Below are 19,025 nucleotides of genomic sequence, written 5' to 3' on the forward strand. Positions count from 1 at the left end.
AGGAATAAACACAGTAATGCAATTTGTTAAATGCAGAAAACGGGTAACATGAATGAGAAGATGCTTTAGAAAAATAAAAATAAAAAGCAGGAAAATACGTTTCATGCTATCATATCTAAGAAATTAAAAACGGCTTTTGAATAATTTGGTATGGGCAAGGGTTGGAAGCGAAAGCATAAAAATGCAGATAAAAAAAGGTTGGCTACGGTGAAGGACAGATAAAATGCGGTATGTTTATACAATGGAATCTTATTCAGCAAAAAAAAAAGCGAACTATGGACACATGCTACACCCTGGGTGAACCTCAAAAATATTATGCTAAGAAGTCAGACACAAGAAGCCATATATATTGCATGATTCCATTTGCATAAAATGTACAGAAAAGGTAAATTTTGAGACATAATTTTTGTCTATACAGACAAAAAATATATCATGGTTGCTGGGGGCTGAGGGCAGTAAAAATCCCAGCAAACCAGTTGAAAAACCAGTTGCCATCAAGAAAATACTCAAGAGCTTGTTCATGATAAAGGCTACACAACTTGGAAAATCTGCTAAAAATCACTGAATTGGACACTTCAAATGAGTGAATTTTATGATACATAAAATATATCTCAATAAAGCTATAAAAAAAATTGGTCATTTATTGTACTATTGTTGAAGTTAACTGATGGGTACATGCTGTTGTTGCCATATGCCGCTGATTCCACTCCGACTCACAGTGATCACACTGGACAGAGTAGAACTGCCCCATACAGTTTCCTAGGCTGTAATTAAAAGGAGTAGACTACCAGGTCTTTTCTCCCAAGAAGCCACTTTCGGTTAGCAGTCAAGTACTTAACCATTGTGTCACCAGGACTCCTTGATGGGTATACATGGAGCTTCATTACGACTCTACTTTCACAAACATTTTAAATTTTCCATAACATAAACAAGGTAAAAACAAAGAATAGCTCTTGATACCTGTTACAACAAAGTCATCAGTTAAGTAAGTACCCTTTACTCCAATCTCTCGACTTCCAATATATCTAAACACTCTGTGTCAAAGCCTTTTCCTTGACAGAGGTGTCAAGTGAAAAATCTACCCCATAAGGTTTCAAAGGCTGTAATCTTTATGGAAGCAGATCACCAGGTCTTTCACTCATTGGAGCCGCTGCATGGGTTCGAACCCAACCTTTCAGTTTGCAGCCCAGCTCTTAACCGTCACGCCAACAGGGCTCTGTTTACCTCTCACTTATTATGTACTTTTATGTAGCAAACGCTGAGCTAAGTGCTTTACATACTTCATTTACACAGCCTTAGGAGGCAGGTATAATACTATCCTCATTCTATGGATGAAGCACCTAGCTTTAAAGAAGTAAAATAACTTGCCCAAGGCCAGACAGCTAGTAAGTGGTGGAGCGAGGTTTGATGCCAGGCAGTGTAACACCAGAATGTTAGCGATCCCAGTTCCCAACACATATAACGTTCTTCATATATAAGAAAGTAGCAGTTATGTCTTCCCTTGGAGGAGTGTTCAGTTTAAATAAACTGACATGAATAAATCCCTGGCATAAAACTCTTCTATAATAAAGCTGGAGATAGCTAGGGTGATCAAATAATTTATTATCTAAAGCAGGACACTTTGGAGAGTTAAGAAGGGATGCTAGTAATAACTATGTCAAGACAGTAGTCACAAATTGGGAAGTATGGTGCCTCTAGCCACAGCTCACATTCCACTTCAAAAATCACACATAGTACTATGGACATTTCTCAAATTCCTCAATCCATAAAGCCATCCAAAAGGCTAACATTTATTGAATGCTTATTATGTGCTAGGCACTGTTCTATGTGCTTTTCATGTATTAACACATTTAATCCTCCCCATTTTAAAGGTGAGGAAACTCAGGCACACAATTATAACTCACTCAAGATCCCACATCCTGTAAGCATTCAGGGAACCCAGGTTTGAAGCCTAGGAGTATGTAATGACCATAAGATTTCTACATTCAGCTTCTTTCTGTCTGTCCTTGACTAAAAGGAAACTGGGCTTGCCCTAGGAAAAACTGCAAGGTAGGCCAAAATCTCTGGTAGCTAATCTTTCCTTTGGTGACTTTCCTTTTTACCCTACCTATCTCTGAGTGCCGAGGGTCCTCCTGCTGTTTAGGCTTCTGCTCTCCTCCACACCTCTCATAAGAGAAAAGGAACCAACATCAGTTACTTGTACTTGTCAATCAGTTACCTGTCAACCTGTATCATGAAGAGGTATTGGCATTAGGATAATGCAAAGAACTGCATATCCAGGTTTAGCCAATAGACTTGAGTTTGAATGTAGGGTCTGTCTACCTATTAGATCTTAATGCTGGGTACGTTAAATGTCTTTGAGCTTCAGTTTTCTGAAAATCAGTTATAAAGGCGATAATCACATTTTTCTCAGTGAATATCTATAGGGCTCACAGATTAATACTAAGCATTTTCTTATATGCTATAAGAGAACAATAAGTGCTCGGAGTTGGCTATGAATTAGTGTAAGGAGCTGTGGTATTCATCTCTCTCAAGGTGAACTAAAATGAACTGCAAATAGACCCCGAAACAAGATTCAAGTTTATGTCAACATTAGGCTAAGGAGGTAAGCGTGGAGACTAACCTACTTGTTGATATTACTATTAGCTATGAAAAAAAGATTATGAAATAATTTGGATATATTCTTCAAGTGTGTATTTACAAATACATCAAAATAACTGATACTTAGAAGGATTTCTCTTGTTTCACTTACCTATTCTCAGGTATATTGATTTTCAAATGTCCATGCAGGGATTGCAAATATCTATATTTGTGGATCATGCACTTGTAACAAAAATTGTGACTGTTCGTGACGCACAAGTGCCATCTAGTGATGAAGTGATGGCTGACACTGAGCCTTCTACTTAAAACCACAGGGACAAAACATGGGCCTGTAAGGATATGATAAACTTTCACCCTTTTGCTTAATGAAGCAATTTTGAGGAACATCCTGAAATATAAAACAAGCACATTCTTGTAAGATAAGTGCCCGTGGCCTCAGGAAGCCTCCACTTGCCTTAAAGCCATGCAATATTTCACGTGTGCGGTGAAACAACACAATATAAAATGATAATAAAGGCCAAGATAAGATGTCCAAGGCTGCACACATAAACTGAAATACACAATAGGAATCATAATTGCTTGAATTCCAAGGAGAATGATGTTATATAAGCATAGAGCCAATGCATAAAGAATTAAATTTTGGGGTATGGACAAATTACTTTGCATTTTCATGGCATAAATGTAGAGATATTAGGGGCAAAAAGAAAAAATATATATATAAAGAATTGACTCCTGCCTTCACAGGATGAAAGTAGAGAAGAAATTTAAGACTAAATAACTGTACTTATTTAAATGCTCACCAGCTACAGGGTAAAGAAGGCCCTGATCTACTTGAAGTGTACTTTCTAGTGTGTGTGAGGTGTGGGTGGAGGGTGGGGGAGGGAAGGCAGGGCAAAAGATAAGACACCATGAATAGATGGATCAAAAATAATAATAGCATGTTGCTTTAAAAAAAAAAAAAAAAGCCCAGTAGGATGATATGAAAAAGAGAAGGAAAAGAACGAAAGATGAGAATCCATGATGGAGGCTATAGAATCTCCCTCAAGTGGAATTCAAAGGCAGAAAGGACTTCTACAACCCATCTCTCACCTAGAACCCCAAGAGGAGGCAGCCTTACAGAATGTGCTGTGCCAACATGGGAGCCGCAAAAGAGTAAGAATAATGGCAAGGAAGACAGACAGAGGGAGGCTCTATCCCAGGCTCTCTCAGCCCCAGCTGAGGAAGAATTCTTGCCAAGGAAATTAAAGAGTCTTCTGACAGGAAAGAGGCTGCTGCAGGGCAGGGTGTTGACAGCCCAAATACAGGAAGCTGAATGGAGAGCACAGTTGAGTTTCAGAGGATCAACGAAAGCCAAGGGGACGGCCTAGTCAGTAAGCCGGGAGAAATGTGTAAGGAAGGAGAAATCGGTCTCCTGCCTTCAGGGCTGAAACTGATGCTTATGCCAAGAGAATGATGAGTTTTATATGTTAAGTCATTAAACTAATAATTCTTGAGTGCCTACTATATCTAGCTACTGTTCAGGATACCAGAGATAAACAGTAAACAAAAAGAAGGCCCTGATCTACCTGGAATGTACTTTCTAGTTTTTTTTTTTTGAGGGGGGTGGGGGGGAGTAGAGGGAGGAGAAGAGACCACGAATAGACAGACTGAAAGGAGAAAAAGAAAAGAATCAGATTGTTATAAAAAAAAAAAAAAAAAAAGCCCAATAGGATGATATGAAAAAGACTGGTGGTAACTTGAGGCTGAGTAGTAGTATAGGAAGGCTATCTGAGAGGTAAGTAACCTGATATCTGAATGAAAGGAGAAGCCAACCAAAAGTTAGGGAAAAGAAACAATCAATGTAAAAAAAAAAGCCTTTACAGAAAACTAAAAACAAAACAAAACCCCTGATTTCTTTTTTAAAACAGTATTCGAGTCACATCTATGGGCTAGGCGCTGTTCTGTGCACTCGAGGTGTATCAGTGAACAAGAGAGACCAAAAACCTCGCTCTAATTGATTACATTCTCACGGAGAGAGACAAATAAATAAGATATATAAGAAAAAACATATATTTTAGAAAATGATATACATACTAAAAGCGAGCATAATTGTGTGTGTGTGTGTACACACACTCTCCCACCCTACACACAATTTAGACAGGGTAAAAAAAAAAATTTTTTTTTTTTTTTTAGTCAGGAGGGCCTCACTGAGAAAGGTGACAGTTTAGTGATGAACTAGAGAAACACCTGGAGAGCTTGCTGTGGCTGGTGCAGTGGGAAAAGGGAAGAATGATGCAAGATGAGGCTGGAGAGACAGAGGCCAGGTCCTGAAGAGTACGCACCAATGAAGAGTGTAGACTGCAGTCTAAGTGCAACGGGAAACAATTTTTAAGGAAGTTTTAAGGGAAGTTTTGGGTTTTAAGGAGGAAAGATGTGATGTGATTTACATTAAAAAAAAAATTCTAGCTCTTAAGAATGGATTGTAGAGCGGCTAGAGTATACAAATAGGGAGATCAGTTAGGAAATAATAGCTGTAAGGACAAGGTCGATGGTTGTTGTTCTTAGTTGCCATGGAGTTGATTCTGACCCATAGTGACTCCTTGTGCACAGGGTAGAATAATTAATGAAGCAACAGGCAAACCAGGAAGAGTGTCACAGAAGACAAAAGGAAGTTTTTCAAGAAGAAAGTATATCACTAAATTACATACCTGAAAAATGGTGAGCTGACAAATGTCAGGTAACATATTTTTGCAAGAAAAAAAAAAAAAGAAAGTTGATGTAAGAACTGAAAAGCATTAAGACAATGGCTCTCAAAGGTGGTCCTTAGGTGAGAAGCGTCAGCGTAACCTGGGAACTTGTGAGAAATGAAAATTCTCATTCTCCAACCAGAATTACCGAGTCTGGGGTGGGGCCAGCAATTTGTGTTTTAAAAGCCTTCCAGGTGATTCTGATGTTTGATTTGTGGCAAGATTAAATAATTTTCTCTACTGAGCTGAAGGAGCCCTGGTGGTGCAGTGGTTAAAAGCTCAGCTGCTAACCAAAAGATCGGCAGTTTAAATCCACCAGCTGCTCCCAGGAAACCCTATGGGGCAGTTCTACCCTGTCCTATTGGGTCACTATGAGTCGGAATCGACTGATGGCAACGCGTTTACTTATTTCAGTTGCTGAGTTGAAAGGCGAGAGGATTCATAAGCAAGCTGCCATCAGTTATAGAAAAATTGTTACCTTTTGGAGCAACCTCCAAAAATAAATAGGGAAATACAGACATAGAGTTACGTACGTAAATAAATATATGCGTATGTCCATGCTGGACTGGGTAAAAGAATAATTAGATGATATATTGATGGGAAAGTTTTTTCATGTTGTATTTTGCTCTCACCCTCTGACTACTCTCCACCCTAGGAATTTTGATACAACTTTCCCTATGGGAGCATGTTGGAATGGGATTTAGGGTTCACAGAGGTACTATATAGAATGAAAAAGAGTACCCCTGGGCATTCCAATATCCTCCCCACACCTTGCTTCAAGAAATAACATGTTAAAGAAGTACAATTTTATTTTTTCTATATAATAACAACACAATTTAATGTTTAACAATATATTACTACTTTTTTATGAAGAATTTTTATAAACATGACAAAGTTTAAGTCTCATCAAAACTCTGTGAATATATAAGATTTTTTACCCCCATTTTACAGAGGAGAAAACTAAAGCTCCTACAATTGAAGTTATCTATCCAAGAACACGTAACTAGTAAATCAGAGTCTGTTTTCAGATATGTCCACAGGTGCTAACAAAACAGAGGCCCTACTAAAAGGCTTGTTTTAATGAATAGATACAGCACTTGGTCCAATGCTTTGTACATAGGAAGCATTAGAAAATACTCAGTAGTATGGTAAAATTGCCAAATATCTTCTCAAATTGGCTCAAAATTTCAATAGTTTATATTCAAATTAGACTTCTAATTCCTTAGAAAGGATTAAAAAGACCTAATAGCCATTGGCTGCTGATCAAAAGGTTGGCAGTCTGAATTCACCAGTCACTCCTCGGAAACCCTATGGGGCAGCTCTACTCTGTCCTATAGGGTCACTATGAGTTGGAATTCACTCAATGGCAACGGGTTTGGTTTTTGGTTAATATTTTTTATGAAATAAGAGTGAACTGAGTCAGCAAATGGTTTACGGTAGATAGTTTCCAAAGGTGACCGCCATCAATTGCTTTTCTGTCTGTCTGTGCATACCATTCTCCCATTGAGAAGTGGAGCTTACTTCACTTTCCCTTGAATTGGGCTAACCCATGACTGCTTTGAACAGCAGCACTGTTTTGGGACTTCCAAAACCAGGCCTCAGGAAGCCTAGCAGTTTTCTCCTCCTTCTCCTTGGAACTCAGCCACCACACTACAAGAAGCCCAAGAAACAGGGAAAAACCATATAGAAGACAACTGAACATTTGGTTGAGAGCCCTAATAAGCTTTAACAGTCAGCAAGCACCACCTTGCCAGACATGAGTGGGTCATCTAGAATGTTCCAGCTCAACTAGGCCCCCCAGATGACTGCAGCCCCACTGACACCATACAGAACAGAAGAAGCTTCTAGCTCAACCCAGAACCATTTCAAAACAGGATGATGGACTATTTAATAAAAAAAATGTTGGACTATATGCCTGACCATTTGAAGAAAACAAAAACAAATTAACTTACACAGAAAAATTTCAAGTGAATTATTTAAATGCAATACCTAAAACCATGAAAATTCAAGAAAAATACTGGTAACTATTGTTACAATCAAGGAGCCCTGGTGGTGCAACGGTTAAGCACTTGGCTGTGAACTGAAAGGTTAGCAGTTTGAATCCACCAGCGGCTCCACAGGAAAAAAGACCTGGTGATCTGCTCCTGTAAGGATTACAACCTAGGAAATTCTCTGGGGGCAGTTCTACTCTGACATATAGGGTTACTATGAGTGGGAATTGACTTGACAGCCCACAACAACTGTTATAACCAGGGGTAGGAAAGGATTTTCTAAGCTTGACACAAAAGACAGAAGTTAAAGGAAAGAAGTTCAGATTTAATTACATAACAATGTAAAGTTTTTCTATGAAACCCATATTTCAAAATAGAAATTCAAAGGACAAGCAATAGAAAATATTTGAAACCATGTTAAGTTATTACATAAAGAGGTCTAACAAATCAATAAAAGCAAAGAAAGGAAGGAAAAAAAGGCCAAGCCCAAAAAGTACACAAAAAGATGAATCATAAAAGAAATACAAACAACCAATAGGTATACGAAAGATGGTTACCCCTCAATATTCAAAGAAATGGCAATTAAAATAATAACATTATTTTCCAGTGAGATGCAAGGAAATTTTAAATTTCAGTGTAATTTGGCAATCGGTATCTAGGTAAGTCTTAAACATGTGAATTCATTATGATCCAGCAATACTACTTCTAGGAATTTATTCTATGCACTAATCAGACAGGTATGAAAAGACTGCTCATATAAGTTTATATCAAGAGTAACAAATCATGAGAAACAACCAGAATGCCATTAACAGAGAACTGATTAAGAAACAATTCCATCTCAGCCTCCTTCACTGCCCTTCTTCCTCTGTCCAAACCTTAGATGCTGATGCTTCCTAGGGTTCTATCCTTGGTATTCTTCTTTCTCCACATGTTCTCATCTGTCTTCTCATAGCTTCATACTCTTAAATCTTTCTCCCGTCCCCCCAGCTCAAGACATTTAAAACTGCATTTTCCCCTTGGATGGTCTACAGTCACCTCATGTCCAACGTCAAATGCTGACCCCATTATCTGTACCTTACTTTCAGCATATTGCAGTTTGCCTGACTTTGGTTAAGACGTTTTACAGATAATATTATCACATTTAATTACAAGCAATCACTGGATTACAAACGAGTTCCATTCCTGAATCTGCCTTTAAGTCGAATTTGTATGTAAATTGGAACAGTTAGGTGAGGTCCATATCTAACATCAGTTAGTCAAATGTTTGTCTTAGTATATACTGGCAGTCCCAGGTTAGGAACATCAGACTTAGGGACAATTGGTACTTTCCCTTCAATGTTATGTAAATTTGCCCTCACTTTGAAACAACTGAACCAACCCCCACTTGCAACACATTCTTCATCACAATCACCTTCACTTGCTGCATGTGCAGCGTTTAAATCACTGAAAAGACTGACCACTTTCTTGCACTTAAGTAAGGCTAAGTAAGAACCATATGCACCAGTTCCAACTTACCTACAATCTGACTTAAAGACAGAGTTGGGAACAGATCTCTTTTGTAGCCTGGGGTCTGCCTGTTAATAGGCTTTATGGGGTTGGTTCGTAACTACAGGGTGTACGTAAATTGGGTGTTCGTAACCCAGGGACTGCCTGTAAACCAGTCCTCACAGTATGGAAAGCGGCATTACAAGATTTTTAGAAGAAACTGCAATAATGAAGGTAAAAGTAACAATGAAAGCACATGTTAACAAGAAAATGGCAGGCTTTATTCTTCTATTTGCAGAATTAACTCTTTGTCAACAGCCATACTGTGAGTTAAAAACAACAAGCTAATCAGATCTAAGATGTCATCCTAAAAAATCCAAAATTATCAAGAAAGGTAACTGGAAATATGGTTTTACATTTACTGTCATTAGCAACGAATCTTGATGCAAGTAGTTACCGTACCTTAAGCCATGATCAAATGATAGCATGGAGCTATAACTTAAGTTTTGCTGTTACTTCATCACCTACAATTTTAAAATATCTATTTTTGTGTGTTTTATAATGCACATAAGGTATTATATACACACACCAAAACCATGAGTATACAAAACACAGTGCTGAGAGACAGACGATCAAAAAAAAAAAAAAAAACAACAGTGGAGGCCACAACCTTACAGGGCTCACTGGTGAAGAAGGTACACTATTACCTGCTCCCTAGCTCTCTCAGGCTGGCAGCGTTAAGATAATCCTCTGCTGATGGGGAAAACTATTACCAGCATATGGTTTACTCGCATATGGATCATTTTTAGTATCATATGTACTTTTAAGAAAATGTTTATAAGATAAAGAGCCTGATAACAAATTTATTCTTTGCATTAATCAAGAATATAAAACAGTGGGGAAGATCACGTAGGGAGTAACTAGCATGGCTGGACTTTGAAGGCCAAGCCTAAACACGTAAGGAGACTGTATACATGATCAGAAAAAGAATAAAGCAAGTTACAAGCTACAGAAAGTAACCCAGCATTTTTCTTGACACATGGTAGATTTGTATGAACTGAGGTTAACAATGAAAAACTAATATTTAAACTGCAAAAAACAGGCATAAAAAAGCTACTTTTTACTTAAAACCAAATTTCTAATTCAAGTTCACAAATCAAATATGCTTTCTTGACTGCATTCATATCTGAATAATATAATACAGTTTTTGACACATTATCATTTAACAATTATTTTAAAAAACCGTTTTCCCTAAAGATCAATTTTCACCAATAGCATAAGAAAGGGCATACATCCAAGTTACAAGCATTGCCCTCCATCAAACACACCCACCTAATATGGTGAACACAGAAATAAATATTTCAGATATTCTTCACTGTCACTCATCCGTAAAAATAGAAGAACTGAGGATAGCGAAGGTGGCTTTGCTTTTAAAAGATAAAAAGGTCAATTTAAGAAATATTTGCTTCTAAATTTATGAATGCTTTCAGGTTAGTTTCTTTTTGTTATGCACCCTCCCACATCATTATCATCATTATTTTTCCCCCCAATGGTTTAACCTTCTTGATTTTGCATCTATAATTTAAGTCCCTAATACAGAAAAACAGATTTAAATATAATATCTTAATTAAAAATGTAACAAAAATTATGAGAGGTGTTGAATATTTCCACATGATTTGTACTGAACAGCAGAGAAACCAAAATCAAAATTTGTTTTCTGGCTTTTAAAAAAAAATTATTTCAATGGAAATAATTCTTTTAAATATTGATTTCCTTAGATGGAGGACTAATCCAATTTCTTCATTCAAATCAGGTTACTTAAAAACAAACAAAAAACTAATGTACACTAAATGGAAGATGATACATATCCTTGTGCTCTTTTAATTTACTATTAAATAATAATTCTTAATTATCCCCAATTCATGTTATTTTTAGTTCAGTAACTCTAGCTGGCAGTTTGGCATGGCCCTGTTCTCTGGACTAAGTGAATGGACCCTGGCTACGGTGCCATTGCTCCAGCTAGAAATTTGGAACATGACAGAACAAGCAGAGATCTTACATTTATTAGTTAGGACCTGGGGCCTCCAACTATTTCAGAACTTCAATATCTATTAATAAACTGTGGCAGAGTGGAACTGCCATCTGCTGACAAGACAGACTTGATAACACAAAAGTATAGCTTAGATTATTTGAACCTTCCTTCTAATTTTTCATGTAGTTTTTTAAAGCTTGCCATAGACATCTGACTAATAGATGTTTCTTTAAAATACTATGCTCATGCTATCTTTTAAGCTACACATGTATAACATAAAAGTTATCTTATGGCTACCTCTTCCTTTGCAATAAACATTGCAGATTTCTACTGAAACCAATGGTCACTAAGGATCACATAAAGAGTTTGATAGTTTGAATATCCAAAACTAAATACCGACTCACAAATCTATGGATGTGTTTATTCTGCCCACTACGAATTAGGTTTTTTCTACTATAAGTTGACCAGATATTTATAACCTAAACCTACAAAATATATATAACTGCCAAAGTTTTTTTTTTTTTTTTTTTTAATGTATTTTAGGGAAACCCTGGTGGCATAGTGGTTAAGTGCTAAGGCTGCGAACCAAAGGGTAAGCAGTTCGAATCCTCCAGGTGCTCCTTGGAAACTCTATGGGGCAGTTCTACCCTGTCCTATAGGGTCGCTATGAGTCGGAATCGACTCCATGGCACTGGGTTTGGTTTGGTTTAGTGTATTTTAGCCTCTAAATAAAAACCTTTCCATAACGGAGCTTAAGAACATATACAAAGGCTGCCATGATTAAATGTGTCCGATACTATGACCTTGGTCATAAGCAATATTTGAGGTCAGCACTGTGGGACCCCTTTTTAAAAAACAACCATGGCAAATAAGGTCTTTTTAGTACGCTGGTAAAGGTCCACAATGCTTGGCTGACTCACAGCACCTGGCCTTTGTAGCATTTTTTACCCCTGAGTTGGAATCGCTCGATGGCAACAGGTTTAGGTTTTTTTTTTTTTGGATTACACAAAAGTATTTGCAAAGTATATTGAAGTGTAATGGAAATCAACAATGAAATGAGAACCAGATCTTGTTTCTACTGTAAATGCTGCCTTAACCCAATCACATAGCTTATCTCAACTCCTCTGGTAATATAAGAGAAACAGATGGACACTACATTTTCATGATTATGCTATGATAACATCATTTATTCATTCAAAAAATACAGAGAAACTTTTAGGTGCTAAGCATTGGGTTACAGCTGTGAATGAAGCATCTTACATTCTACTAGAAAGGTACATAAGACACGTTTAGTCACTGGGAAGCACCATGAAGGATAAAGAACTGACAAAGATCTAGGTTGCTCAGGGAAATCCACCCTAAGGAAGTGACATTTGAGGTGGGACTTGAAAGGTGTGAAGGAGCCAATCACGTGAAGTTCTGGAAGAAGAGCATTTTAAGCCAGTGCTTCGATTTGACAGAGTCTGGTTTAACCCCCTGCTGATAATTTTTTCCATAACCCAGGTATACTGAATCAGAATCTGTATTTTAATAAGATCCCCAGGTGATTCTTAGGCACGATAAATTTTGAGAACCACTGCTCTACTAGTGGTTCTCAGAGCTGATCCCTAATCAGCAGAATTAGCATCGCCTGAGAACTTGCTGAAAAACAAATTTGCAGCAGGGGGTCGAATCGAAACCCCTTCCAAGTCCTGTTTTAGGCAGAGGAACAACTACAAAGACTGATTCATCTGAACCTTTTCCCAACCTATAATGCTCACTTTATCCAAAATCTAGTTTAAAACTCTTGCCCACTCAACGGAGCCTTCTCTAACTAACCCTACTTTCAAGTTATGACTTAAATACTCAATATACAATATTCATAATTTTAAATTTGTAGTTCTAAACATGGAATTATTACCTGTTTTGTGTTTGTTCTGCTGTCACAAAAAGCCAAATATTTTAAAGGAGAGAATTCTAGGATTCTTCTATTCATCTTCTACAGTATCTTAACAGTACTGTGCAAAGAGGAGGAAGTTCATTAAATGCTCAGACCAAATACTATCAAGAAAACCAATATTTTTGTTTCATCATTCCCAGAAAAAAGCCTGGTTACAGAGTACTTCAGAAAGAACTAAAGTAACATCGTAAATCTGGTGGAAAGAGCAACTGACTAAAAAGTAAAAAATCTCAAATCCAATACCCAGATCTACTATTTACTTAGGCACGTGGCTTGTGACAAATCCAATTCTATGACCACCACTCACATCTGTAAATTGGGGTATCATTTGTCCTGTCTGCCCAGGATTAATTGGTCACCAGCTACATTCCATGGGAGATCATAATTGTCCTCAAAGAACTTCTAAGCTTACTGTGGAAACAACACACAACACTGGAAACAATGATCGGATTTTCATTTTAGAACTGGAAGAGACCTTAAATGATCTTATTCAATTTTTACATGAGAAATCAGAGGCCCAGGAAAACGAGGTGACTTGCTCAATGTTATAGAAATACTGTGTCAGAATCAGTACAGCACCTAAATTTTCTAAGTACCAAGTCCAAAATACTTTTCCCTACACCACACGGCCTTTACTTCTTGCAACCTGGTCCACAATGTACATCCCTCACAATTTATTCTAACATTTTCTACACCCAGATCCAGAATGATAAAAACTAAATCACTAAAAAAAGGTAGATTTCTAAGGCTGAGAATGTACATAATGTGACAACAGAACTGCATTTAAGAAATGCCGAACTGAAATTTCTGAGTCACAACATTAGGAATCTAAGGATTAAAATTAGCTGATGCCTTAGAAATATGCATCTACTAAATGGCTGCATACCTGGTCTATGGTTCGAGTTATTTTTTATGTACTTTCTAGTTCTGGTCATATAATGCTGATTCAATTACACTGTTATCTGAGAAATACAGGATATGATTTTCTTTAAATGGGAATAAAATACTTTTTGTTTCTGATCATCCTCTATTATAATGATTTTAATCTAGAAATGGAATCTAAATTCAGAAATAGTTATTGAGCACCTATGGTGCACCCTGGATTATATCAAACACTTTTAATGTGTGCAAATGAAGAATATGATGGAACTTATGTAATGGCCTCAACATAAGAAAGGTCCTAATTCAATCTTTCATATGAAAACAAACTGGGTATTAAAAAATCAAAACTAAACGACCGCCTAATGTTAGAAAGAACTTTTTATCAAAAAGCAAAAGTCTACGCCCCAGGATATCCTAAATACACCAAAGGAAGGCTGAAGCACTATCTAAATTGAAGGAAAGGTTTTGGAAACATAAACACCTAATCAGAAGTGAAATGGCTTTGGGGGAAGAGCAGCAAAATGAAAAATGTCTCAGTAACTTCCTTTCTTCCATAAAGCAAGAAGGCAAAAAGCTTTACAAAGTAATGTGCAAAAACTAAGTTTGCTGTTGAAATCAAATGAAAATAAGCCTCTGAAAGAATCTGGTAGACCATAAAGTACAAGTTATTATTACATAACAATTTGTAGTCTACAAGCATAGCCAATTTACCGCAGAGTAGACAGAGTAGACGTAAATGCTTATTTAAAAACTGCAATTCTTGTATACTGACTCACTGAATTTTTATTCTTAAAAAAGAATGTTAGCCATGAAAGCTGGATCAACTATCCACTTCTGGAAAAGGAATTTATCATAGCCTCAATCGGAAAAAAAAAAAAAAAAAAAGCACACACACAAAATTCTCCTCTCTTTTCAAAACACAGATCTTCTTTTAGCCCTGTGACCTTAAGGCAGGTCACTATTCCTCTCTGGAACTCAGTTTCCTAGTAATACGTGTCAGGCATCGTGTTGGGTGTTTCACATACACTGCCTAATAAGACTGTTATACAGATAAAATTAAATAGAAATTATTATCCTTGTTTTACAGTTAAGAAAACTAAAGTTCAAAGGGGTTAGTTAGGAAATGTGCCCTAAACCACATAGCTAACGTGGCACATCTCACATACTGAACTTTCCTCTTAAGTCAAAAGATCCTGTTTTTCCCATTGTGCTACCTTGTAAAAAAAAAAAAAATGAAGGTTGTTCTTAATGATCTCTAGGTTGTTTCAAGTAATAAAAATGTATGATTTAGTAATTCATTATTCTTCCAAAACATGAATAGGGAAAAGATATATTTATTTGGTGAACATTAATTATCTCACTAATTTTAGCTTGCTGTAACCTAAAAGTAATTTTAGATTTTTACAGTAGAGATAACGCTGAGATTTCATAACATGTCCACAGGACATGCTGAGTTCTTTATAGTATAGGTAAGAGAAAATCACTACATTTTTAAAAGGATAAATAAATGGTAACTATTTGATACATCCCATTTTCAACCAGTTTTTAAAAACACATTCTAAAGTGTCTTTAAAATATATACACACACTTTTACTTTCCCAAATTTCACAGTCCTTATTACCAATCGCCCCTCTATGAATGTGAACAGAAGTAACGTACTAAAGGCACACTAAAATATCTCGCTCTAAAATATCTTAAATTATTGAAGAATACAGAATGGATTCAGGTCTTCTAACAGCAATTTCTAATCTGGTGATACATTCTAGCTGTCGCCGAGATCATGAGTTCTCTCTCCAGAACACGCTACTTAAAACATCTTTTCATTATAACAGACCAGCGTGCATTACTAATGGCGAATTCATCTAAATTACCCAACTGAAGGCAGAACATTTAATATTACGAGTACTGCTCTATGATATCAGCGAAACAGAATCATTCGGTACCTGCGGAAACACTTTGACTTCATCTACTATTTTAATAAGCATTTATTGAGCGCCCACTATGTGCCAGGCACTGAGCTGTAAATCGAATATAGTATAATCCTTGGCCTTTAAAAACACAACATGTAGAGAATTGAAACGGCCACGGTCTTTGCTGAATTTACTACTTACAGAAATGAGAACTGGTGGACCACACTTTCTCACCAGCTCATCCTCCTATTTGAAGTGACCCAAATCCAGACACCGGAGTATCAAATCCAAACTCGAGTGTCGAAGTGAGGAAAAAAGAGAGCTACCTCAGAGCAGCTGAGCGCGAAGAGTCCCCCCACACCCAGTCTCCGAGGGGTTGTGGGGAATCTCGGCTCGACCCCGCCGGGGAGGCGCCTTCAGAGCCAGGATCCGGCAGAAGCGGGGGCGAGCCGGAGACGGCGCTCTGTGCCGGGCCTCGCTCACCTCTTCCACCTCGATCTCCTTGTAGTCGATCTCTTCAAAATTGAGGACCTGGGAGGGGGCTTCGATCATCTCACCGGCCGAAGACGAGGAGGAGGAGGAGGCGGCAGAGGCTGTAGACATGATCCCTCGCCGCGCCCGAGGGGCCCGGAGAGTCTGCCACCCAGACACTCCGGGGCAGACCCGCGCCCACCCGCCTCCGGACCGACCTTCAGTCTGGAGCCGCACAGCCCGGCCAGCCGGCGATCCGTGGCGGGGGCAGGAACAGCGGCCACAGCCGTGTCCCGGCTCCGGCTCCGCTGCGTTTTCCGCCGCCGGGCCCCGCCCACCTGACTTCCGGTTCCGGTCTAAAATCGGAAACAGGAGGGGGGCAGCAGGTTCGTGGGAGGGGAGGGGAGAATTTCGTGACGGGGAAAGAGAAAGGAAGGGCAGGCTGGGGTAGGGTGAAGGCGCAGGGGCGGGGGGCGGGCGGGTGAGAGCCTGTCTTGAACCTGTAAAACAAATTTCGCGAGATCTTTGCTAAAGAGACTCAGGAGACGGATGTTACCGCGAGAGTTGATGCGCTGACATAATTAAAATGCGCGAGCGGAAGTGACGCAAGCCTGATGGCCAATGAGTGCCGTTGGTCTTTTAGGAACCAGCGGGAAAGATAAAAACTATGGTTCCCACTGTTTGTGAGTTGCGTCATGGCTCCACTCCATCTTCTTTTAGCGGCCTGCAGACGGGCAGAGCAGTATAGGACCGAGTTTTTACGACAAAGCCCACTTTTCGTTTTAAACCGAAGCTAAACTAAACTGTATCTTTAAGAAGCCTCGCAAAACGTGTTTTCCTCAACGTGGAGGGAGCGGTTGGCTATTATTTAAACCAGTCCCTGATACCAAGAGAGAGTCTGAAGTTAATAGTACAGAGCTGGTCAGCGTATTCAACATAAGTAACGCTCTGGAGGCTGAGTGCTCACGAAAAGAAGATGACATATTGGTGTAACAAAGTTAACACATTTAGATAAGGTAGATATTTATAATTTGGCATAATTTGACATGTTCATCTCGCGTTTTAGATTGTATTAATAGCATTTATCGAGTGCAGAGCACTATGTTAGATTCATTATATTTATAATTTTATCGTTACAATGGCCATGACAAGTTAAATATTTTTTCATCATTTACAGGACATGAGAAAATAAATTCAGAGAGATTAAAAGAATTTCTGATCCAAAACCTATGCAATCTGTCTCTAAGGCAAATGGTATTGTCTACGTTGTGCTAAAACTCGAATAGCATTGTCTATGTTGGGTTAAAACCCATTGCTGTCCAATGGATTCCAACTCATAGTGACCTAATAGGACAGACTAGAACTGCCCCATAGGATTTCCAAGGCTATAAATCTTTATGGAAGCAGACTGCCATGCAGCTAGTGAGTTTGAACCACCACCATTTCAGCAGCCAGGTGCCTAACTACTGTGTCACCAGCGTACTTTACGTTGTGTTACCAAAAAATATTAAACTAAGCTGTTAAAACTTTATTACTTTGACTTGAAGCCTAAGTGTGGAATTTTGGAGTTAGAGACTTAAAAATGATAATTATATATGGTGGTTGAAGCAGTGGGTTTGGATGAACTTACCTAGGAACAGGTCTCTGGGTGGGATAAATCTGTGTTTGACTATTAACCAAAGGGTTGGTGCGTGGAACCCACGCAGCAGTGCCAGGGAAGAAAAGCCTAGTGATCTGCTTTCCTGTGATTAAAAAAATAAGCAACTGTTGCCATTGAGTCAATTCCAGCTCATGTGACCACATGCCCCTGGGTGGTACAAATGGTTTATGCTGAACTACTAAACGCAGGCAGTTCAAACTCACTCAGTAGTACCGCAGTAGAAAGGCCTGGTGGTATGGTTCTGTCAAGATTACAGCCAAGAAAACCTTATGGAACTGTTCTTCCCTGTAACGTGGGCGAGCCATGAGTTGGAATGAAGGCAACGGGCTTGGTTTTTCTTTTTTTCTTTCACCTAGGAGCACTGTGTTAAAAAAAAAAAACCAAGACGGAACCCTGTGAATGTCAAATTCTAAGCCTCAGAAACAGAAAAGGAATGGTTTGAAAAAGCAAAATGACTGGAGTGGTGACCTGGATGGCATAGGAGGAGAGCTGTTCAATTAAGGAGTAGTAAACCAAATAAATGCTGTAAGTAAAAAAAAAAAAAAAAACCAAACCCATTGCCTTCAAGTCAATTCCAACTCATAGTGACCCTATAGGACAGAGAACAACCCCATAGAGTTCCCAAGGAGTGCCTGGTGGATTCGAACTGCTGCCCTTTTGATTAGCAGGCATAACTCTTAACCAAGGTGCCACCAGAGCCTTAGTTGTAAGCAAATAAGTAAGTTAAGCACATTTCTGATTATAAATAGGTGATTGGATTTAGCAATCAGGAAGCTATGAACTAGAAAGCATTCTGTCATTTCCAATTTGTAGTTCTAGTGACACTTAATGATAGTTTGGTGAATGGATAAAAGGATGAAAGAAGAAATAATTTCTTCTCTGTGTATATACTCTCTGGATGATCTTACCCAGGGTCTTGGTTTCTCATACCATTTTTGTAATGACTTTCATTACCTAGCTCAGATTTTTTTCTGAATTCTGAACCTGTTGGATATTTTTATTTAGGTGCAACAAACACCTTAATTTCAAGATGTCAAAGCTAATTCAGAATCCATCCGCCAATACAGATATGTTCTTCCGATGCATTTCCTGTCTCAGTTAAGGATCCCGTTACCCACTCAGTTGTCCAAGTGAGAAATCAGGATGTTATTTCTACATATGAAATGATGCTCCAAAACAACAACAACAAAACCAAACCTACCCCATTGCCATCCGGTCAATTCCAACTCATAGCAACTCTATAGAATAGAGTAGGACTGCCCCATAGAGTTTCCAAGGCTGTAACCTTTATAGGAGCAGATTGCTAGGTCTTTGTCCCAAGTAGCAAC

The 19,025-nt window shown here is 38.4% G+C and overlaps 1 protein-coding gene across 7 annotated transcripts in view; it reads right to left on the bottom strand.

Moving 5' to 3' along the window:
• MAP3K7 (mitogen-activated protein kinase kinase kinase 7) overlaps positions 1-16,352 on the bottom strand; it is an 81,121-nt gene extending 64,769 nt beyond the window's left edge. Inside the window, exons 1-2 of one of the 7 annotated variants that reach the window (XM_064289030.1) lie at positions 16,050-16,164; positions 12,736-12,832 (exon numbers count right to left, since the gene is read on the bottom strand). In XM_064289030.1, coding sequence (XP_064145100.1) covers positions 12,736-12,810 — 75 coding nt within the window. In that variant the 5' untranslated portion in view covers positions 12,811-12,832; positions 16,050-16,164. The other 6 variants (XM_064289034.1, XM_064289033.1, XM_064289027.1 and 3 more) reach the window with 6 other exon arrangements.
• Positions 16,353-19,025: the final 2,673 nt, after the last annotated feature.

Source organism: Loxodonta africana, chromosome 1, assembly GCF_030014295.1.
Source record: "Loxodonta africana isolate mLoxAfr1 chromosome 1, mLoxAfr1.hap2, whole genome shotgun sequence".
In the NCBI taxonomy this organism is placed as follows: domain Eukaryota; kingdom Metazoa; phylum Chordata; class Mammalia; order Proboscidea; family Elephantidae; genus Loxodonta; species Loxodonta africana.